The following is a 23,591-nucleotide window of genomic DNA, read 5'->3' on the forward strand; positions in this document are numbered from 1 at the left end:
TCTCATGGAGGGCGACGGAGGTTTTATACAAGAAAAATAGCCACTTAGATTAGATTACGTAATGAAAAACATTCTCTCTCTTTCTCTCTCTCTCTCTTGTTCCCTTTCACCTTCCCCTTTCTTCAACTCTATCTCCTTTCTCCTTTTTAGGTTCCCCCCCCTCTATACACACAGTTCATAACTCAATAATCTACAAATGGATCTTCACACCCTCAGGCAGACACGTAGGTGCACCCTCTATGGCTTTTTCCACTAAACGCACTCACACATTTAAACCCGAAGAATACCTCATCGTTTCTCCTTTCAATGATTGGCCAAAAGCTCATACAACCTTTTTTTCCCTGTTGCAATCCAACACTGTTCTCTGTCTGCTGACTGGACATTATAAACCTGATATCTGTGTCCATTTGTCTTCACTCGCCTTTAATACAGTCAATGCAGTGGAGGTTTGTTTTTTTACCCACTATGTGGTTGTTGAGTGTCCATCCATGGTTCAATTGTGGTGTTGCACATATCAATTATGACCCATTGAACATTTGGACTAAGAGGTGGGCAAAAGAAAATAAAGAGCATGTCCTCAGAGAAACAATGTAAACTTTACATTTCCATGGATATAATTTATTACAACTGAAAACCATTTATTTATAACTTAAAAATATTAATATTACAGTATACTGTATATATTGTGAAATAAGTGTTTCTGCTTTTTGTTAGAATTAGATGCCAATATGACACTGTGACTGCACTGTCCTGTCTGTCAGTCATTGTACCTTCAATACTGACTGTCATCTACTGTAGCTACTAACTATGGACTATTACCTCATACAACCCCACTTCAAAAGATTTAAACTATCCCTCAAACCCAAACCACGACCCTTTCACGAACCTAACCAATTAGTTTTATTGCCCTAACTTAAGGACATTTCTTGCAGAAAGCACTGATGTCTAACCTCATGTGAGGAGGGTCTAAGGCTAATTTCCTTTTTAATACACCCCTGGAGAGTGATATCTACCTTATCATGTAAATCTAGGAAGAAACTAAATAGGGATTCAATTCTCATTGTTTCTCTTTTTGCTTTAAACATTGTCATAGAAGGATATCCTTATGTTAGCTGGCTGTTGTTTTGCAGAAACAAAAGGACAAAAACAATCATTTATCTCAGATCATAATGGCCCATTAGAAGAAAAGATACAGTTTCTGTAATCATGTTTGCAACAATTATCTCATATTCTATTCTAAGGCCTTAGTTTGAATCAGAAGTGTATTTATTTTCACAACAGATGGATCTTTGTGTAGTGAAACAAAAGAGCAGAAACGGCTGTGTTAAGCTGTTATGCATGGCATCACACTGTTGAGATAACCAATGATAGATCCAAAGAGATAGTGTGGATTGAAAATGTGCCAAAGCACATATCTTAGTAAGCTAATATCTGCGTGTGTAATTACTGATAGCCCAATGATCGCCCTCTGTCTGGATAAACTTGATTAGCATCGACTAAGCTGTGAGATACCCTAATCCACCGTTAGGAGAGAAGGATGGACGCAGGGAGAGAGGGAGGGAGGAAGGGAGGGAAAGAGCACAGACACAGAATAAGACAGGATCTTACAGTGAAGCAGAGCGAATGGCAGAGGAATGAGAAAAGGGAAATAAAGGCAGACATGGTGCAAGAGGATGGAGAGCAGAGGGGTAAACTACTGGGGTGAAGTAAAAGAGAAGGGAGGAAAGGGTCATGGAAAAAAATGAACAGAGGCAGCAAAGTACGTCAGAGCGGGACACAGCCTGAGGGCAACTAGAGGAGCACCACGTGAAACTGTACTGAACTCCTTCAAAATAGGCCTCCTCTTTTTTTTTTCTTGAACGGTTCTCACCATGACATTATATGACTGTACCGACCTGTGTGTTGAATTGTGCAGTTTGCAGTTTATTATGAAAAAAATTCGAACTGAAAAGTTGGTTAATTGACTTTATTTCACAAATGTCGTAATGTCTCTTTAGTTTTTTTCAACTTGTTTGCAATAAAACCTTTTATTTCATTATAGTAAACTGGCTGGGGTGATGTTATAGTAAGTGCCCATATAACATGATCTCCAAATAATGAAAAGGGAGGGTGGGATGATTACATATAAAGAGATTGAAGTAAATAATTAAACGAGGAAAAAGAGGAGAAGAACAGAAAGAGGGAGTTCAAAACAAAGATGAGCTAGAAGGGGTCAGTGAAATAAAAGAAAAATCACAATTAGTCTAACTGAAAGACATTGGTATCTATCTCTCTACTGTGTTTGTTACTTGGTTAGGTTTAGGGTTAGGGTTAGAGCATGTGTTGGTTATGGTTAAGGTTAGGATAAGTCTCCAGGAAATGCATGTAAGTCAATGTAATGTCCCTGAAGTGATGCTATACATGGTGTGTGTGTGTCCTCTCCCTCGTCGTGTCCTTGGTCAGTCGTCTAGTGTGTGTGTGTGTGTGTGTGTGTGTGTGTGTGTGTGTGAGAGAGAGAGAGAGCATGGAGACTTGCATTGATTTAATTTCAGATTCAGTTTCTTCAAAGTGTGAATGTTGTACACATCGCTTTATGATCACCACTGTTAAGAAGTGAGAAATGCTGAAGCAGTTCAGAAAATACAGAGGGGGACAATCCATAGACTGTTTTGCCATTTGCTGAAAAAGCTAAAGTGGCTTCCATGTAAATGGTCAAAGGCCATAAATGCATTAACAATCCTCTTTGCATTAATGGGAGCAACTTCTTGTACAAACAGAACCACAGAAGCAATCAGTTTGCGGTTGATGAGCCTGCAGCAGCTGCTTGACTTCATAAATGTATAAAAGGATGCATTATGACTGTGAGTAAAAAGAAAAATATATTTAAATCTCATGTTGAACAGGAAGAATGTGTGGCTTTCTGCAAAAACTGTGGAAAAAGTAAATATTTCTTTAAATAGAAAATAAATTGAGAATTACTCATAAGGCATTAAATGGATTGGCTCAAAGACCTACTAAGCTGACATGGAAGGGGACGCTACGGTCTACAGAAACAACTGCTCTTACAGGTCCTGTTTGGGTTAATGACAAGACTCACTCTCAACTCATTGCATTATGTTATATATTGAGGATGTTTTATTTTTTCCAGTTACGCCCTGCCCTGGCTGCACTGCTAATGTTACATATTGCAGTATATAGATTATTACACCTTGTTCCTGCTCAGTAAATCCAACAACCACAGTCTTAATGCTGACCACTGAAGGGAAGAGTGCCTTGTTCATTTTCCTCTGCAGTCCAGCGATAAAACCCTTTCACTCCGCAGAACATCTCTAACTCTTTGCCTTTGTAAAGATTATTAGAGTTACATTCTTTTCAAAACCAATGCAGAAATGTTTTTTTAGGAACGCAAAAACAGTGATTCAGTTTCTGACAAATAATTTTATTTATTCTTTAGTAATTTTTGCATTAATAGACCTAATGTACCACCATCCGGGTTTTTTTTTTTTTTTCAAACTTCCAATGTAGACCACATCTAAAGTGCATTATAAGGGAAATGATAATGCTTTTATAAATCTTTGTGGCTGCACTCAAAACACACAGAATACTTAGAACATCACATCGATCAGATCACCAGAACTGCAGTTTTCCACTAAAAAAACACATTTGTTTATTACAGCTTCCATCACTCCCTTTCTCTGCTGCTAAACCCTGATCCATCCCACAATCTACCATGACCACATTGCCCATGTCCTCCATAACCCCCACATGCTCGCTGTCCGTCAACATATTCATTTTAAAAATCTTTCGCCTCACTAACAAAGCCCTCCACAACGGTTCAACTGGCTCCATCACCCACTGTTTGTAAAAATTGTTGTTTTTTAAGATTTTTCATTACAACGCTAAATTGAATACTTGATTCTGATGGGTCAACAACAGTGCCCAGTGCCCCTGTAACTCTGCGCTTCATAAATCAATAACATTGAAACCAAGTCAGTGACACAAATGCTGTTACTAAAACAAACACCAATTATGTTATTTTAGATATTTATGTTTAAAATGTGTTCAACATTGAATGTGTATAACTGCCCCCAGCTTGGCTCCCCCAAGTAAAATCGGTCTAGATTAGAACCGCCACTGGTTGTTGGTTCATGCATTGGTTGCCCCTGGATACAGAGGGACTTCCCTCAGCCGGCGGGGGGCGCTGTGTTTTCTGCAGAAACTCCTTCCCCTAGCGGGACGCCAACAACCTCTTCCGGGTTCAGACTCACTCGCAGACATTGGAGATGAATCTGTTGAAGGCATCATTTTTTGTACAATAGTGCGTTTCCCCCGCTGAAGGGATAACATTGAGGCTGTATTTCTGCATTTAGAAGCTTGGGTTAATATCGTGTTTCGGCCGCTGCTGCTGCTGGGGTAGCTCCGTGTTTTCCGAACATGTCTGCGGAGGAAGCGGACAAAACAGGCACCACTGATGCCAGCGGTGGAGATGAGGAGGAAGAATGGCTATATGGAGGTAAAAAAAACACTCAAGCTTCCCACAAACATAACTCATTTTGACCAAAAAGAGATATGAATCATTGTGTGTAGTTCTGTTTAAATTCACTGCTAATCAACAGCACTGCTATAAGAAGAATAGAGAGTTAGCATGGAAGCTAAGCTAGCAGCGCCTGTTTGCAATTCCCGGCCTTTTGCAGCCGTTTGACTGGAGCAAAGTGCTATGGAGAAAAGTGGTTAAATGTGTCTCTTTTACATATAATGCTATTATTCAACCGTAAATATGGAAAATTATCACTTTGTAGTTTTGTTTTGGGAGTAGGCAAACATAGGAAGCTAATGAATGGCCGCTGCTGCTATGGTTGTTATAACTTTGTGTTTTTCATCTGTTAGATGAGGACGAGGACGAGGAAGCCAAACTGAATGCTGCTGTCAGGTATTTAACACAAGTTATGATGCATAAAACACATTTAGATTTGTGTAAGGGATTTAAAAACTCTCGAAACAGTGACACCTGTTTACATCTAGAGGAGGAGTTGCTTTCCCCAGCAGCACATGTTAAATGAACCATAAATACTCATAAATCCACTTCCCATTATACCTCTCACACACACTGCCGTTATAGTCCCTAAATTAAATATTTTTCAGTTTGATAAAAAAATGTACATTATTTGTATTTGTTCAACAACAAAAGAAATTAAAACAACTTATAAAGGTGTGTAATTTGTGAAAATCGTAGTGTTATACTTTAATTTAAGCGCTAAATATGAGTATAAAAACCCAGTTTGAAAAGAAGTTGCTGCCTAACTTCAATCTAGAAGTGGCCCGTGTAAGTGTTGCCATTCAACTTTTATTTGCCGCTTATGCTCCTATTAAAGCATTTGTTGAACATTTATAAAAGCCCATTTCTCCACGGTTTTTGAAATCTACAATCTTTTAAAATAAGGTTTTATTTTTCCATTAATACCAATCTTTTGCATTCTTTGAAGACATTAGAATATTTTGTTATGTGCTTTTTGTAATTCAAATACTTTTGATGTTTCATTCTTTATTCCATCCACAGTGCACCTGCTGATGCCTCCACAGAGGACGCTGCTGAACACGCTACAGGGAATGGAGTGGCCTCTGAGGTAGGAACGTGCATGCACTCTTTCACAGTGTGTGTTACGGCACTTGTCCTTATTTTCTTGTTTTATGAAGTTTCCCTTCCTCTCACAGTTGTTTTCTGTTCTTCTGTGAAAAGCACATGCCTCATTTTTGTATTTTCCTTCTCTTCCAGGCGACAGGGGAGGGCGAGGGTGAAGGTGAAGGCGTAACCGAGGATGTTGATAGTGACAGTGACAGTGATGATGACGACGATGATGTCCGCATCACTATTGGAGTCATTAAAACTGGAGCACCACAGTACACGTAGGTTTTATTGAAAGTGTGGTGTTTTGCAAATATTTGCCAACATTAAGGGCAGTGATTTAGATTTGAATATGGTCTTTCATTTTTATGTATTTTGTGCTTGTTACTACTTAAAATAATTCAACTTGAAGTAACTTATCCTGGCATTGACCTTGAACAGAGACCAAGAAGTTAATTCATCACAGAGTTCACTGTTATTCTTTACTTGTAAATGATAATGAATATAGTGGTAATTACCGCTAATTAAGAGCAGACCTTGTGATATTATTTCTTTACCTACCAGAACTTACGGAGCTCCCCCTGTCAATCTCAACATAAAGACCTCAGGCTCCAGACCTTATGGACAAGGTAATGTGAAGGGGTTGTTGAAGTAAATCCTGGAAATCCTGTTTTCTGAAAACACAGAGAAACAGACATCATAGCTATATATATATATATATATATATATATATAGCTATATATAAATAGAGTATGAAAAAGTTTGCACAGTTAACAAGTTATGTTGTTTCTTTTCTGTAGCCTCCAAGATGAAAGGAGTGGATCTGGACGGACCTGGAAACATAAACGGGGCTCCAGTGCTGGAGGCAGACATGGAGACCTTTGAAGAGAAGCCCTGGAGGAAGCCAGGTCAGTGTGTGTAGCAAAAATCAAACCAGGAAACATGAGTTCCTTTGGCACGGCTATTTTCAGGATATTTGTTTACAAAGATATGCATAGTAAAGGATTCAACACAACTCTTAAAACTTTAAATAACTTTTAACTGCATTGTATTTCTTACATAATGAATCTTGATCTAATGCATGTTTAATGTTTTATTGTTGATTCAATGTATGGTTTATTACTGTTGCTTATGTCATTTTTTTTCCCTGATGGTTTTGTCTGATGTAAGGTGTCCTTTCGTGACATTAAAGGCACCGTTAAAATGTATTATTACTGGCATTTGTCATTATGTCATGCCAAATATTTACAGCCTATCTTTATGTGTTTGTGTGTATAGGAGCGGATCTGTCAGACTACTTTAATTACGGCTTCAATGAAGACACATGGAAGGCTTACTGTGAAAAACAGAAGAGGCTGCGCATGGGCCTGGAGGTCTCTACCGTCAGCTCTGTGGCGAGCAAGATCACCGTGAGAGACTAGCGCTTACTCTGGCCTTTTCATCCATCAACACTGCTACATTTCAGCAGCTGTTGTAGTCATAGTACCCTCTATCTCATCAGTTAGTTGGAATCAGAGCAGTTTTATGCCTGGTTTAACCTGGAACTCTTTTTTTATAAAAAAATATGTGTTTAAAGCTCAGAAGAATGCATTATATTAACAAGCTTTATTTTGCCTCTTTCTTAGGTTCAGCAAGGCAGGACAGGCAATGACAAGGACATATGCGTTTTGCCTGTTCACACCTCCAAACCAGACTTCACATCTCCTCTCAACATGTACAAGCCCGTTATCAGTCAGGTCACCAGGTAACACTTCTGCTTTATCTTCACTTATTGAGGTGCTCTATAAAAAGTACTTATTAAAAAGTGCTCTACAACGTTCCCCCTCATTATTCACCATTGGCAGAGGGAACAACTTTGGGCGTCTTGACATGCAGACAGGAGAAGCTGGGGGTCAAACCGCCAACCTTGTTTAAAATGTATTCATTAGGACGAATCCCTTGAGATGTATTTTCTCATTTATGAGGGATGATAAAAGCCGACCTGTTTCACCTTCTGAGCCACAGCGAGCCCTCAACAGGTCTCCCCTGTACGTTGTGTTTCTGACCATGTTGGCTCTCACCTCCTTTAACACGTTCTTTGTTTCCAAATGGTAGGATCTCTCCCCCTCAGTGGCCCGGCCCGCCTCCTCCTCAGGACATGTCCTATTATACGTAAGTTGGCATGGATCTGATGTTAAATGTGTTGATGTTAAAGCGTTTTTCTTGACCGTGAATCATGAACACAGAAAAACTCCCGGTGCTACTTCAAAGGCCCCGGGGATTCTTTCTTTCTTTTGTGGTGGGAGTTGTGCATGTTTCATAACTTAGAAAGTGAACTGAAGTTAAAGCTTAAAGAGATATAAGAAAGTCATCGTTTAAGATCAATCCACAGGTTGTTTTGATGACGGTCAGTATGAGACTGACTTGCTCCACATCAGTAAGTGATTTTGTCGGGGTGAGACTTAAAGTTGCTACCTTACCAAAAGGGTCTTCATTTATTTAGTAAGAGATGAAACCCTTCAATAGCTTTTTAATGAGATGTTTCTCCTTTAGAGGGCAATAAGTGTTCCCATTGGAGACACACTGGTGCAACATAAAGGGTTTTAAGATCCATAGGTCACCATTTTATTGGGTGTTTAAATTGATCTTTAGAGACTCCATTGTTTCAGGCACTAAAGGAGATTTTTTTAAAGAGCTGTAAAAGCCAGAAGTACAGTCACTGAGCATAAAAAGTACATCTACATTTGATTTTCTTTAAAGCTGGACTAGTTAATCAGCCAACAACTTATCGTGGCTTTTGGGTCGTTGCACATATAGTGGGAGCGGTGTATATAGAGTGACACAGAAACTGCCTTAAGGAAACGCTCAAGAAGATTTAGGGGTATTTAGAAACAGTCACTGTTACAGATCGTGTAAACTAGAAAGCCCTGAAAGTTCATTATCAAACTGTAATATGCCCTTACTCCTTATGTATATCAGCCAAAGCTCTTTTAGAAAACAAATCATTTGTTTTCAGTGTGGGTCAATAGTTGTCATCTGTAGAAAGGCTTAAGATGACTTGAATGAGTTTCAATTTGATCTTTACTGAATGTTCACACCTGATAATGTTTATATATCTTTTGTGTGGAAGTCGACAGGGTGTGGGCTCTGGATTGATTTTTATGTTCACATATTCTTTTCGCAGGAAGACGAGTGGTACGATAGATGTGATTGGTGGAGGAACGGCCACCATCAGCAGGGTCGAAGGCCGACGCAGACACAACCTGGAAGGCAACAATATCCAGGTACACAGAGGCAGCGCAGACACTCCTTAAAAAGAAATGTTCTTTAGAATTGTGTTTTTGTGGTGATTAAACTAAGGAAGGATCTGCGCTGTGAGTGTTGACATCCTGTCTGCTGTTTGCAGGTGATCTCTGAAAGTACAGACTCTGAGCCGACTCAGCCGGCTAAGATCCCCCCGTTCTTCCCCCCCGGGGGCCTTCCACCCAACATACCTCCTCCTCCATTCCTCCCTCCACCACCAAACGTCAACTCTGCACCCCCACTCATCCCCCCACCCAGTAAGTTTCTATCAGCTAGTCTCTTGGTGTTTTTATTTATTTCAAGCACACATCACACCTAACACTATATTTGCTTTTTGTTGACTGTTTATTCTCTCCTTCTTCTCTGCCTCCCTCCTAGGGTTGCCCATTAATGTCCCTCCTCCTGGTTTTCCTCCTCCCCCCAGTGGGCCCCCTCCTACAATCATCCCCACTCTGGACAGGTAACACACAAGTACACACCAACACAAGCACATTGGAAATAACTCGGCTCTTCTCCAAACAGAGGCTGCAGGTTAAGAACATGTTTGTCCTGCTGCATGAATGGAATGATTTCTTAAATGATACAGTAACAAGGAGCCAACGGGTTATTTAGGAACCACTCGTATGAAGGTTTTCATGAATGCAGAATGACCCAACCACAATAAACATGATTTTAAATGCAGGTTTAACCTACACACTGGTTGGACATTGTTTTATTATACATTTGTAATTATGTTTAAGGTATTATCCTGTCATCCTATAAATATTAATTTATAGGATGACAGGATACAGAAATCTCCACTGTGGCAGGAAACAGGCGCTGTTCTCAGACGTATGTTGTCTGTTCAGCCTCTGAGACACGTTCTCCACCAAAAGACCAACGACATGCTGTTGACTTCATCCTGTGTCACAACAAAAATAGGGCTATGATCAAAGGACAAGAGAATACACACACACACACACACACACACACACACACACACACACACACACACACACTCTCTCTGTAACATGATGGCTCTCCTCTGTCTCCACAGTCACTCTGGAGGTTATGACGGACGCTCTGTCCCTCCCTACCCGTTCCCTCAAGGTAGGAAGCTTTAGAGTGTCATCCGTCTGTGATTGCCGACTAGATCTCAGTCTCATTTCCAGGGAACGTTTGAAGTAATAACCAAGTCTTCGGCTCCCCTCCTCTTTACCTTTTCAGGTGCGTACCCTCCACCCATGGCTGGAAATGTGCCTCCTCCTTGGCCCCCCATGATGGACAACTCCAAGCCCTGGGACTACTATCCCCGTCGAGAAGACAAGAGAGAGAAGGAGAGAGAGCGGCCCCGAGAGAGGACACATGAGCGGGAGAGAGAGAGGGAGCACAGCCCGTCAGCTATGGGCTACACCAGGTGAGAGGGACAGGGGACAACAAACAGACACAGATTTATCTCTACAGGTCTAGCTATCTGAATCAGAAATGAAAGAAATTGAGTTTATCATGTCTCCTTAATATCTGCTTCTTTGAACCTTGGACATGCTCTTTTCTTAAATGTATATTTTTTAACATCTACTATAGTGACGGATGGCCTGATGTATAGCTGCCACAGCAAACATTTACTTGGAGAAAGTGTTAGTTTCATCACACTGAGATGTATAGATTTTAAAATAAGTCAAAAGAGATCACTGATATCAGAGTGGTATTCGGTAATGGCAGATATCCGGAGTTTAGGTATCAAAAAAGTGATCATCAGACTATATGTTTTATAGCTTTGATTGATTTATGCTATCTGATCACAGAACAACACAATGTTTGTTCATTAACTGCAACATCAAAAGGCCTTTTTGAGTCAGAATGGGAATGTTTTGTTTGTATGCAAACACAGTAAAGTGAAAGCTCTTGTTCTTTCTGTTTCCATAGCGAAGAGGAGCGGTATCGTTACCGTGAGTACCAGGAGCGCGGTTATGCAGGAGAGCGACATCGTGAGCGCTCGAGCCGAGAGAAAGAGGAGGGGCGCCACAGAGAGAGGCGGCACAGAGAGAAAGAGGAGGGGCGCCACAAGTCCTCTCGCAGGTACGGAAATACACAAACCGCCTCTCTTAGAAAATAAAATTGTGGTTGTCAAATCATAGCTTTGCAACTGTAACAACCATAATGTTTCTTATTTCTTTGGACATGACACCATGTGTGTAGCCACTAAGTGTCTATTCCCTCCTTATATTATCCTACATCTTTCATCTGCCGGCGACTTGTACGCCTAGCCTACAACGGCAGGCTTCTCATTTGTATTCGGTCACTTTTGATTTTGACTGCTTTTGTCTACCTCCAAAATAAATAAAAGACCCATTCTTGCAAAAAAAAATTGCATATATATTGTATCTCAATCCTGGCTCCCCACAATCAAATGTACATTATCAGCGGCGTTATTGACGTTTCAAATGTGCACTCGGGTCATGGAAACCTCTGCTGCCATTGAGACATTTGTATTTCCCTTCTGGGGAGCCGTCTGACAGGAAAAAGAACTACATTCTTGAAGTATGCAAATATTTGCACACTAGTAGGAAACATGGAAATGAAAGCCGTGTTTGGTTAAAATCAATATGAAAGAGAAAACATTTCAATCTTGATCCTGTTGGCGATAATAATGCAGCCCTGGGTTAGACCTGTTGTTATTTACCTAACACCACCTGTGCCCCTTTTGTTATTTACCTAACACCACCTGTGCCCCTTTTGTTATTTACCTAACACCACCTGTGCCCCTTTTGTTATTTACCTAACACCACCTGTGCCCCTTTTGTTATTTACCTAACACCACCTGTGCCCCTTTTGTTATTTACCTAACACCACCTGTGCCCCTTTTTGTTATTTACCTAACACCACCTGTGCCCCTTTTGTTATTTACCTAACACCGCCTGTGCCCCTTTTGTTATTTACCCAACACCACCTGTGCCCCTTTTTGTCCGTCTCCATTTCACTTCGCCTTTCCTTTCCTTCCCTCATTGATCTTCTTGTCTCAATGTATCCCTTTCTCATGCCTAACCTTTTCTCTCTCTCTCTCTCCCTATTTTCTTCCCTCCCTGCCCTTTACTCTCCCTCTGATCTGTTTCCTCTACCCTCCCTCACCTCCTCTGCCCTTTTCCACCCTTCGGTCCTTCTCCTTGGATTAGCAGCAGTAGCAGGAGGAGGCACGACAGCGAGGAGGGCGACAGCCACCGGAGGCACAAACACAAGAAGAGCAAGAGGAGCAAGGAGGGCAAAGACGCCGGCGAGGAGATCAGCGCAGACCAAGAGAACCAGCCGGGCATGGAGTAGTGATCCCTCCTCCTCCTCCTCCTCCTCCCTCCCTTCGTCTGTCTGTCTCCTGTCCCGTCTCTCTGGTTGCGTCTCCCCACCAAGAGGAAAAAGGAGAGGATGAGCACAGACCAACAAAACCAGGGAGTGGTGATTGATGCGTCCTGTCACTTCCCTCTCCATCAATCTCAATTCCCCCGCTTCCTGCTGTCGGTCCCCTCACCATCACTTCAGGCAGAGAATGGATGGAGCGGAGAGGTGGTGAAGGAAGCATGGTCGTCCTTTTTACATCTGTCTTGCCATCACCAGCCCACCCAACACGGCATCAATGTGTCTCCATCCCCCTCAGAGCACCGCTATGACAGATAGGTCATGCTCAGAGACCTCCGTGTATCGTCAGGACGACCATCAGATTGAGCTCTTCTTTCTTTTCTCTGTTTGTTTGTTTGTTTTTGTCCCGTATGAAGACCTCTATAGAGAGCTGTCACTTTAAGTTCAATTAAAAAAAACTTTTGATAAGATGCTGTTTTGTGACTTTTTTTCAAGTTCAATAAACCCAATTCAAATTGTTCCACTAGTGATTTATATACAACTGTAACAAGGAAGTCGAGCTGTAAAAGACACTTTTTTTTCCAGCCAGTGTGAATATTCACAAATAAATTGGGTTGCAATTATGTAAGATTAGAAAAGAGTAGATGTCATTTACAAAATACTCAAAGCAGGCTATTTTCATATGTAATAAAAAAATGTCTGCAAAAGACCTTTAACATACTATAACTATTATAAACAACATATATATTTTTTGAATTTAGCTTCAACTGTGTCAAATCAGAAACCAGCTGCTGTAAAAGTGATATAATTAAGGAAAGGAAAGTATGTTTTCCGTGTATTTTTGCCACACGTTAAAGATTCTTCGGTACCACTTTACAATAACCCTACCCTTATATAGGGTTTATAATTAGGTTGTAAACACTTTATTAATCATTAAGAACCATTTATAAACCAGTTCTAACATAGGAGGCGTGTGGTGCAGTGGGTTGTGCGTTGGTGTTCGGATCAGGGTGTCAGGTTCAAACCCCACTGCAGTCAGCATGTCGTTGTGTCCCTGGGCAAGACACTTCACCCCAAATTGCTCCTGTGGGGATTGTCCACAGTACTGAATGTATGTAAGTCGCTTTGGATAAAAGCGTCTAACAAGTAACATGTAATGTTAATTACAAACCCAACATAGTTTCATACATCGACACAGGCTCACTATTTGGCAAGACGACTAAGCCTTATATTGGCTACATAGCGAGAATCAACTCTGAGCAACGGATACCAAGGATGCTGGCTGATGAAGAACACGAAGTAAGCTAGGTAGCCAATAATAGGCTTAGCACTACAGATACATGTGGGCTCATTATTTGGCAAGCAACCGGTCACAGTTGCCCTTTTTATCTCATGTCTTATAAAAGCTTATTAATGATTTATAAAGTGTTCACAACCTAATTAATACATGAATTACAAACTATTCGTAAACCCTTTATAAGGGTAGTCTTATTGTAAAGTGGTAGCGATTCTTCTGTAAATGTTCACATTAAAGCAGTTTACTGTGTATTTTGTGCGATTTCAACACATTCTTAAACGCTCACAGTTCTCTGTTGGGATCAGAGCACAGTTGGGTTACCAGGCGCTGAGGACAAAGTTCAAGTAAACTACAAATTAATGTTTGATTTAAAAATATTTAAGCTAAAGGATTTACTGGGGGGATCTGGACTCACGACCCCTCTGTTTCTCTTGGCTACAGCTCATAGTATTACAAGGATTTGTTTTTTATGTCTTTTCAATCAAGTGTGTCAGAGAGACAGCTGCTTCTCTTCCAGCCTTCCTTTATATTAACGGTTAGTGGAGATCAGGAACCCTTGAGCAGAGAGAGAACCAAAGTAACCAAAGCCTGTGCAGGAGCAGTGGGCGACTGAAAACTTAAACAAAAATGGCTCTAATCTTAACACAGAATAAATATTGTTACATTAAATATAAAATGTGAGGAAATACTGCTGGTATTGCTACTTTTTGCTCTTTAACTAATATGAACCGGCTTCTTTTAAATGAATAACATGAACACTGAAGGTGCGAGGAACAGCTTTAAAAAAGTTTGGATTTACTCTTTGAGCCTCTGCTGTTATGTGATGGGATTTAAATTCCATAACAGGTCAAAAGTCTCCTCTCCCACTGTCCCCTGGGCTGTTTGCTTACATCAGTTCACAAAAAGTGGAGATACATCCAGGGGGGAAACTATAATGAGAGCAGAGCTGAGAGTGTAAGACAAAAGGAAAACTTTAGATCAAGAACAAACGAGCCATGTTGAGGATGAAGTGTGTTTCTGTCGCTGTCCTGCTGAGTCTTCTCTCTCTGGGAGACTCTGCTCCTCTGAACAGCTGTGAGAGTCTGCTGAAACCCATAACTATCAGCAATGAAAATGTAAGTGCACTTCTGCTTTGCTTATAGGTTTCATCTGATAATATTAGACAACAATACACATGATCCACATTCTCATAGCTTAACAACCTCTGACTTCATGTTTGAAGAGAACGGTAATTATGTTTTTAGTGATGGAAAACTGGAAGCATAACTTACCTGTGTTTCTTTTTCAAAAATGTCCCAAATTGGGATCAATAATGTTCTATCTTATCTCTTATCTTGTCTTTTTATGCCATTTTGTGAGAAAGAAAATCAATTTAAATTCTGTAACTACATCACAAAAAAAGATTGTTCACTTTAAAACTGTTTCAACCACAAGAAATAGTTAAAAGCCCCAAAATAAGACTTGCCTTTCAAATGTATTCTGATGAATGGCAGTAACCTTCAGTGTTACAACTCCTCTGTCCTTTCCCAACACATTTAGCAAAAATAATTAATGTGTTGTTCATATGCCACGGTTTCCCTGAATTGGTCAATGAACTTTCTAGGTCCCAGACATTTCTGAATGCCAAAGCAATGGGCGAAGTCCACCTAGACTTAAGCAAACACTTATTTTGGCACTTCCTCAGTTTCCCAATACTTTGATAGGAAGTGTCCTGGAAAGAATCATGCAATAGGGGACAAAGTAAAAGAAAACACAAGTGTCCCTTGAAGAAAACTGGGATCTGTATGTTATGCTGGTCTGTTCTAAAATCTTACATTTTTGCATAATCAGCTGACCTGCTGCTCAATGACGAAAAGTCACTTTGTAATTATGTAAACACTGTTTCTAATTTTCATGTTATTACTCTATGAATGTTCTTTTCAGAAAATGATTTGTACATTTTTAGGAAATGTTTCCGACCCGACCTTGAATGTGGACTTGTGATACAAAGCTTTCCCAAACATAAATATCGCATCATTTTGTTCAATAGTTTCAAGAGCATTGTGGGATCTCCAAATGTTTATCTAAAGTTATATTTCCCACAATATATCAAACAAAGATATGTCTCCCTTGAGCCCTTACAAAGTCCCGTCTCTAAATGTTGACTATTCACGACATGTCTTGTGCATCTTTGGTTTTCTTTAGATGATGGGAAAGTGGCTGTACGTCGGGGGGAGTTCGGACCTCCCTGGAAGTCGCTCTCTGGGTCGTCTGATGTCCAGTGCCTGGCTGGACATCACTGCAACCTCTCAGAGCAACATCCTCAACATCATTCAGACTCAGAGAATGTAAATCCCCACACACACTCTCACACGGCTGAAGTGTCTCCTGAGAAGTTAGTCCTCTCCAACCAATAGGCTTCCCTCAGGGGTGTATAAAGATACATTCTTGTTATTGACGTAGTTTTGCTTTTGCCACATGGTAGTATTGACAATGTTCAAGTAATACACACTCAAACGTGCTTCATTGTCAGTTTGCAGACCTTCAGTTTTTTTTGTAACATGACTTTGTTTAGCATTTTAATTATATTGTATGTTTGGAGAGTAACAAAGGTGTGCATGGTCTATATCACATCACAGGCAAATTTGATTTACGGTAACTCTTGGGTTGATGTTTTTGGCTTTTTCAACGTTTTTGGCCACTTGAGAGCAGCTGTTACACAACATGTACTATCAGCTTAATACGTTTAAGCAATAGCTCACGACAGGCCGTGGTATATGCTCATTATATCACAGCTAAGGGGCGTGGTTCGGCCCGACGCGAAGCGGGCAGTTTGCTTTTCAGCCCAACGGTATACTGTTTTTCTCAGACGCGGAGGGATACTGACTTGTTGTGAAAAGTAACTTACAATTCTACCCGTGGTATACGCTCAGTATATAACGGCTAAGAACCAATCAGATTGCTTGATTTGACTTGTCCGTTTTATAATGTTATACATGCCATGGATAGCCTTCATTAGGGTAGTAGAGTAACTTACTAAAGTCTCCGTCATGATATGTTGTTATGATTCAGCCTTTATTTTCCCTTTTTGCAGATATGGAAAATGTTCCAGCTTAGTATTCAATGTGACCTTTGAAAACAGCACGATGGTAATTGGTGAGTGAAGAAGAGCCATAAAGTTTCAGAGATATTATTTAAAGTAAAAACCTTCATTCAAACATGCACATTACTTTTTAATGTATGCGTCCGTTTGTGGGTGTGTGGTTTCTTTCTCTCCAGAACAACCTTTCTACCTGAGGGAGGTCTACCTGCCGACTGACTGCTCCGACTGTCTGGTTGTATATGAAGAAGTTATCTCTGGCGGAGACACTTTCACCAGTCTCATGCTTTTTAGTAAGAATCTCACTTATCATGTCCTGAAACACTAGAGTGACTCTTATTGGACACGGTAACGCAGCCGACTCGTTTTCTAATGAAATGTTCTTTATTTGCAGGCAAGAGACAGAGTGTCTCACCTGATTTTGTGGAGATGTTTGAGGCACAAGCAGAATGTCTACGGATGCCGTCGCCCATAATGATAGACACAGATTACGGTGAGAATTGTAACTTTGTATCTCCACACAGTGCCTGCATAATGCCATAGTTGTTTGTTTTGTGACTTGATGTTTATCTACACAGAAATCTGCCCAGACAACATTGCGCCCTCAGAGGGGATCAGCGCCCTCAACTCCTTATTAGAGGCAAAGATGGGACATCGGGTTGCAAAACTCCTGGATGCTTTTTTTGATGCGTTTGTGAACTGATGACTAGCTTTGTATGAGAAAGTAAATATTTTCTTTCCTGATATACACAAGTATTTCAGAAGAATTTAATAAAGTAAGATGGAGGAACTGCCCTGCTTTCTTCTAATTTGTTTGACAGCAACACTAACAATACGACACATTAAGAAGACAAATAAGAAAACTATCACACTGCAGTTAATATTCTACTTGAAAGTAGTCGTGAATATTTTATTCATTTTCTTTAAAGTACAGTAAGTTCTGGATGAAAAACAAATCAAATTAAATTGCATTATTTCAAAATCAGTTAATCAGAATTAGGCCAGAGATATTGATTAAATGATTTTGTACGGTAACACTGAAAATGATTAAAGGTCAACTTTTTTTCCAAGTGAAATATTAACATTAAGTCCCAATAGAAAGTAAAACTCAGTAATTCACGTTGTAGACATGTAGACTCCTCAAAATAAAATAAAAAACATTCGGCTCTAGATAGAAAATGACATTCTTTACTCAGTCACAGATCTGCTATGGGGCTGTGCCAGTAGGGGTCACTCCAGCTCTTAATGTCAAACTGAAGCTAACTGCTGATGGATAACAACAACTCAACTGAAATTAGATGAAAGAGTTACATACTGTGACTATTTAGCTCTTTAAACACGGTGAGTGGCTGCATTACCAGCAAAAAAAACATTAAACACTGCCAACAACACACACACACCAGTTTATATGACCCTTTGAGGAACACAAAGGAAATACGTTGCTGTTATTTCTAGTTTCAGTAATTATTTGTCTTTGTTAGAGTAAGCACAGGGCATATTCAATTAACCCTAACTTATCAAATGTTTGGATGCCTAACAGACATATTTCACCTCATCCACCTCACTCCACCAGATTGCAACACATGTGTAAACAACTCCTGACTCCACCTGGAATGGGCGTCTAAACCATAGACTATATTTATAAAGGTTTCAGCTTGAAGCAGACACAAACAGCCTCAAGCTACGACCAGGATCTTTGTTTGATAGATTTGGTTAGACATGATGAAATGTGTCCATGTTGCTGTGGCTGTGCTCAGTCTTCTGTCTGCTGGACAGTCAGCTCCCGTGAGCAGCTGTGAGACTCTCATCCATCCGATTGAAATCAATGGAAGAGAGCAGGTAAGACAATTTCAAGACACTCTATCACTTTCTTTATGTTACAGCTTTTTTTTAAATCAGTGCTTTAATGTAACTATTTCTCATCTTATGGGACAAACTGTCTGTTTAAGTTGCTGGGAAATTGGACGGCCATTGCAGAAGGCACAGACGTCCCTTCAGCTAAATTGCTGACCAATTTGTTAATGGCGAGCGTGAGGCTGAACATCAATGCTGCTAATGAGAGTGATGCCATAAATGTGATGCAGTCTCAAAAAATGTAACTTAAAGCCTAATTTTATTTAAGATCATTTTGGAGCCAAATAAAGAAACTAAACATTCAGTGTGTAATTTCAAATGTCTGTTTATTGAAAGACTTGGCCGCTGCTACACTTTCACAACTCAGATGACCTTAGTGAACAGCACTCTCCCTTTGGGTGAGTAGTATTAAACATTTTGACTGAACCTGCACAAACACATTTGGACTTTGTGTCCAACATTGCCACATCACTTTGTTTATTTATTGATGTGTTTCTTATGTGTCCCCAGCACAACCTTTCCCTCGTTCTTTTGTCAGTCTGAGGACTGGCTGCCCTGACTGTCTCATTGCCTCCTCGAAGTTCACTATTGGAGGACAAACATACAGAGTACTCCAGCTTCTGAGTATGATTCAAGACACACTGAAAAATAAATGTTTTACTTTCAAAATCATTATACAGATATTTTTAGGTAGGGACAATTGTTTAACTCACCACCATTAACTAGGGAATTTAAGTACTGACCATGTAACCACTTAAAGGGCCAGAGGCATGATAAAGTTATTAAAAAGCAATGCTTAGTTAATCCAGATTACACTTGGAGTTCAACAGAATACATACTGTATATGTGCACTGCTGTGACTGGTCCGCCTACATTGACTAATGCATGAGATACCAATACTTGTCATTCTTGAACGTTCATTATATTTCTTGAAATACTACATGAATTAATTAATGTATTTTTTACGTGTGAATTAAGTTAAGCAATAATTCATTACAATTAATGTGACCTTACCAAAAAGAGTTATCAAAATGTATATCTGTGTTTTAATCATAACAAATTGATGTTATTGTAAATTACATTTAGTCTATCTTTTTGAGTTTCTCTGAAGTTACTGACTGAACCTGCGAGTAGTACTGTGCGCTCCGTTACATACAGTTCTGTCTCTCAGGCAGGAGGAATACTGTGAATGCTGATGAGCTGAAAGAGTTTATGAGGCAGGCAGAGTGTTTGAACTTACCATCACCCACCATCCTGGACCAAGAGACAGGTATGAACTGTCACACATGTTATCCGGCTTTAAGGCTTTGAAGCCATTTGTCTTTATTCATCAGTGTGTACTCTGCGGTTGTGCATATGTTTCGTTTTTTAGTTTATATTGTATCTGTGATCATCACACCTGTACTTTTCAATAGTCATACGATGTAAAGCCGCTGCAGCAATATTTCACAAGTGGTGTAACTATGCACACACATAACAAAGTACAGCCAGTATTCAAATACATGTTGTCAAATTAACTAAAACAAACAGGGAAACAAACAGCAGCTACAGTTACATTTGTATTAGATCTCATTATTTCACACAAACTTACTATTTTAAAACGACTTAAATATGAGACTGCACAGCATGGACACACACAAGTCAATCCATTTTTTGTCTCCTTTTATCCACGGTTAATAAACCATGAAATTCTCTCTTCCCTGGAATACATGTAATACATTCTAAGTTGTCTTCCTCACAGGTTTTTGCCCAGATGACTCTCCCTCCATAGAAGCAGCGACCACACATCTAACCAATTCCATGAATGACATGGGCTCTGAATTTTCCAAAACATTGGAAAGTATTATAAACAGTGATGCAGATCTCCAGAACCTTCTCAACACATTAAGAAGCAGCGTAGCTGGATTAAAAGAAAACTAAAATCCTCAGAAATGTCATGCCATGCATACACGATGGAGAGGCCATCTAAAGAGATGTCAATAAAATGATGATGAAAGAATATGAAGTATGATAGTAGTTTTCTTCTGTCTTTTATATATCATACTTCATATTCTTTCATCATCATTTTATTGACATCTCTTTAGATGGCCTCTCCATCGTGTATGCATGGCATNTAAGTAGGTAGAGGTGTGACCTGTCACAGCACCTGTCACTTTCTATGCATACTAATGAGATTGAAGCGGGATGAATAATACTACTGATGGCCTCTCCATCGTGTATGCATGGCATGACATTTCTGAGGATTTTAGTTTTCTTTTAATCCAGCTACGCTGCTTCTTAATGTGTTGAGAAGGTTCTGGAAACTAAAATCCTCAGAAATGTCATGCCATGCATACACGATGGAGAGGCCANCTCCGTGCTGTCCCCTCAGAGGAAGTGGGAAATGGGATAAGACCTCTGGACGCCACGCTGTCTCAATGATCCACACTGTTGATATGAGAGGAAAATAAATGTTTTAGGAAATGAAAAATATAAAGTTAACAAATAAAACACAGCTCAGGGGCAGTCATGGACGGTAGGTTTTCCTACAAAGTTAACTCAGCCACCATTGATTTTCATATAAAATTAGCGTGTTAATAAAATAAGCTATCATGGCTTATACTTGCATATCTAAACAGAATCATGAAAGCCTGTTGGTAGAGTCAGGCACACGAGTCCGTTTGAGTGTGTGCACCGGTGTCTAAACGCTCACTCACGGCTAGCTCTGTAGCTAACTGTAGGCTACTTAGCTTGCATTGTTATGGATCTAAAGGTAGCAAAAGGTAACTTTCATAGCACAGCTTTTCTTTACTTCTCACTTAACACAATAAAGAAACAGACCATATAGTACAGCACAAACAACACAAATGATCAATACTTACACATATTTTTACTTGTAGTATTATAATAATTGAAATGCTGGTTCTTCTGGGGGTGTTCTATCGACGCTCAGCTACCGCAGCACAGCTGCACTGTACAATCGCTGGAGGACTGGGCTGTCACTCAAAAACTGAGTAGCGAATGGGGACGCACCCCTGAAAGTCCCGCCCACCTGGGACGTTTGTGTCAAAATCGAAAACAAAAAATGAGGGAGCGCAAACGAGAAGAGCTGCAGCGAGAGCAAAAGTCTGATAATTGAGAAAGAAGACAAAGAGAAATGCAAACTAAAAGATATGTTAAAACAAAGAAAAAAGACTTATAGTTTGTTTGCAACTTATAGTTTTATTTTTGAAATTTAATTTATTTTGCTTGACTCAGTTTCTTTTCTCTTAAACTCTTATGGCGCATTCACACTGCAGCGCGGAGCTCGCTTTAAGCGTGCCGAGCCGTGCGGGGCCAGTTTTTGGTTGCGCTTCCACTTGGCCTAGTATTGGCCCGAGGCTACTTTTTCACCTTTTTTCTGGCCCTACTAAATCGTGGTTCAATCAAGCGGGGCCAACAACCGGGCGGAATATGCTAAACTAGTGACGACTGCTGATTGGTCAGAGAGAATCGTCACATTTCTCGCGCGACTTAATCCCTAGTGTCGCATATATTAAGGGACTCTTGCAGCATTTTTGAAAACAGTGAACCTTGCCGCATTTTTGAAAACAGTGAACCTAAGAAGAAAAAACCACATACCAAGAAGCAAGGACACGATGGCTTCCACATCCTCCATTGTTGTTGTTTGTTTTGTGAGTTGTGTCGCATTGAAGATGATGTCACGGCAGTTGTATGCAGCGTCGCTCCGCCCGCCAAAAAGCCGATCGCCCCGCCTACACTGCGTTACTAAAGTAACTACCCCAGTTCCTAAACTGTAATGTGAGCGCAGCATTAAAGTGAGCCGGGCCTAATAAGGCCTAACCAAACCGAGCGAGGCCGAGCGAGGCCTGCAGTGTAAATGCACCATTAGTTTTGCTTGATTCTGAGAAAGTGTTGCTTTATCTTTATGAAACAAAACTAATCCCATACCCCGGAGTATAAACATATCAAGTCAATGCATCTGTTATTGTATTCCTGTATAATTGTTTTCGTATGTGTAAACCACTTTGTCGCATTAGTTTTGAATAATGCTACTTAAATATACATGGTTGCATGTTAGAAGAGTCAGGACAGCCATGTTTGTTTTAGTTTCAGTGATAATGTAGTAGTGATAGTGATTAATTGAAGACAAGCCCTGAGGAGCACACACACAAAGTGGTGTTGCATTTCTAGGCACAAAGTTGTATTGTCCGTCAAATTTGCACAGCATGTTTCATTAATATGTTACCCAACTGACCTGTTTAAATGTTTGCTATGGCTCCAAAAAAGGGGGTAAGAGTTTAAAGGTAGAAGTCGACTTTGGATTGACCAAAAAATCCACGTGCCCCACAGGAAACTGGTATTAATAAAGTTCATCATTTCCAACATTCAGATTTCTGTGTGCCTTAAAAATCTGGGTTTGACTGATGGTCTTTACCACTTTTCCTACTCCACGTTATTGCTGCCCAAATGACAAAACGTTTTGAGATTGAAATATAGACTGTTGTTTATGATCTTAAGTGTTTGTGCTGAGAGGCTTCACCAAAGTTGTATTCCACTATGATACCACAGTTTGATTATTAAACAGTCTTTGTATTTTCTTTTATATTTTTCTTTTCTCTTTACTAATTATATGTAAATGTTGTGAATTAAGTTGTCATTATTTTTTGTTATGATCTGTTTGTGCAGCACTTTGGTCGGTCATAATGACTTTTAACATTTTGTTCGGTAAATAATGTTAAATTAGCTGACTCGTCTGTTTTGAGCGGGTTGTTTTTGAAAGTCACCTGAATTGTAACATGTTTACAATGTTAACCTGATTGATTGTCTTGACTTAGCTCAAATATTGGTAACAATTTGTAGATCCTAAATCAAATCTTAATATTGTGAAGTACTTACTCAAAAAAGTAACAATCTTAATAAATAAACGACTGAAATGTATAAAAGACAGAAGAAAACTACTATCATACTTCATATTCTTTCATCATCATTTTATTGACATCTCTTTAGATGGCAGTAGTTATATTCATCCCGCTTCAATCTCATTAGTATGCATAGAAAGTGACAGGTCACACCTCCCCCATTATGCTAATGAGCTAAGTCCCGCCTCTCCGAGGTGTGAAATCTCAAGTAGGTGTGAGATCTCAAGTAGGTGTGAGATCCGTCGATAG

At 39.9% G+C, this 23,591-nt stretch overlaps 3 protein-coding genes across 3 annotated transcripts; all 3 read left to right on the top strand.

Moving 5' to 3' along the window:
* Nucleotides 1-4,215: 4,215 nt before the first annotated feature.
* Nucleotides 4,216-12,679, top strand: fip1l1b (FIP1 like 1b (S. cerevisiae)). Its single transcript, XM_010797573.1, has 16 exons — nt 4,216-4,492; nt 4,867-4,909; nt 5,537-5,603; nt 5,753-5,883; nt 6,167-6,231; nt 6,403-6,510; nt 6,881-7,011; nt 7,228-7,346; nt 7,697-7,753; nt 8,766-8,865; nt 8,988-9,141; nt 9,263-9,344; nt 9,921-9,973; nt 10,091-10,280; nt 10,790-10,942; nt 12,040-12,679. The coding sequence occupies exons 1-16, from the start codon at nt 4,414-4,416 to the stop codon at nt 12,179-12,181; spliced, it is 1,674 nt and encodes a 557-aa protein (XP_010795875.1). The 5' UTR covers nt 4,216-4,413; the 3' UTR covers nt 12,182-12,679.
* Nucleotides 12,680-14,354: 1,675 nt separating this feature from the next.
* On the top strand, nt 14,355-17,368 carry LOC104968030 (uncharacterized). The gene is made up of 6 exons (XM_010797575.1): nt 14,355-14,623; nt 15,693-15,835; nt 16,582-16,643; nt 16,767-16,880; nt 16,982-17,080; nt 17,166-17,368. Exons 1-6 carry the CDS (start codon nt 14,504-14,506, stop codon nt 17,288-17,290), a joined length of 663 nt encoding a protein of 220 aa, XP_010795877.1. The 5' UTR covers nt 14,355-14,503; the 3' UTR covers nt 17,291-17,368.
* Nucleotides 17,369-18,306: 938 nt separating this feature from the next.
* LOC104968049 (uncharacterized) lies at nt 18,307-20,361 on the top strand. Its single transcript, XM_010797603.1, has 6 exons — nt 18,307-18,426; nt 18,537-18,682; nt 18,778-18,839; nt 18,952-19,065; nt 19,613-19,711; nt 20,183-20,361. Exons 1-6 carry the CDS (start codon nt 18,307-18,309, stop codon nt 20,359-20,361), a joined length of 720 nt encoding a protein of 239 aa, XP_010795905.1.
* The last annotated feature ends 3,230 nt before the right edge of the window (nt 20,362-23,591 follow it).

This window comes from Notothenia coriiceps, unplaced genomic scaffold, assembly GCF_000735185.1.
Source record: "Notothenia coriiceps isolate Sejong01 unplaced genomic scaffold, NC01 NC01_scaffold00038201, whole genome shotgun sequence".
NCBI lineage: Eukaryota > Metazoa > Chordata > Actinopteri > Perciformes > Nototheniidae > Notothenia > Notothenia coriiceps.

What these genes read in the sequence shown, in the direction of transcription:
- fip1l1b (XM_010797573.1), top strand. Translation starts at nt 4,414, where the DNA reads ATGTCTGCGGAGGAAGCGGACAAAACAGGCACCACTGATGCCAGCGGT. An exon ending in GGAAGAATGGCTATATGGAG is followed by an intron (nt 4,493 to 4,866) that starts GTAAAAAAAACA and finishes TTCATCTGTTAG; the next exon opens with ATGAGGACGAGGACGAGGAA. An exon ending in CCCACTCATCCCCCCACCCA is followed by an intron (nt 9,142 to 9,262) that starts GTAAGTTTCTAT and finishes CCTCCCTCCTAG; the next exon opens with GGTTGCCCATTAATGTCCCT.
- LOC104968030 (XM_010797575.1), top strand. Translation starts at nt 14,504, where the DNA reads ATGTTGAGGATGAAGTGTGTTTCTGTCGCTGTCCTGCTGAGTCTTCTC. An exon ending in ATCATTCAGACTCAGAGAAT is followed by an intron (nt 15,836 to 16,581) that starts GTAAATCCCCAC and finishes CCCTTTTTGCAG; the next exon opens with ATATGGAAAATGTTCCAGCT. An exon ending in AAACAGCACGATGGTAATTG is followed by an intron (nt 16,644 to 16,766) that starts GTGAGTGAAGAA and finishes CTTTCTCTCCAG; the next exon opens with AACAACCTTTCTACCTGAGG.
- LOC104968049 (XM_010797603.1), top strand. Translation starts at nt 18,307, where the DNA reads ATGATGAAATGTGTCCATGTTGCTGTGGCTGTGCTCAGTCTTCTGTCT. An exon ending in GTGATGCAGTCTCAAAAAAT is followed by an intron (nt 18,683 to 18,777) that starts GTAACTTAAAGC and finishes GTTTATTGAAAG; the next exon opens with ACTTGGCCGCTGCTACACTT. An exon ending in GAACAGCACTCTCCCTTTGG is followed by an intron (nt 18,840 to 18,951) that starts GTGAGTAGTATT and finishes ATGTGTCCCCAG; the next exon opens with CACAACCTTTCCCTCGTTCT.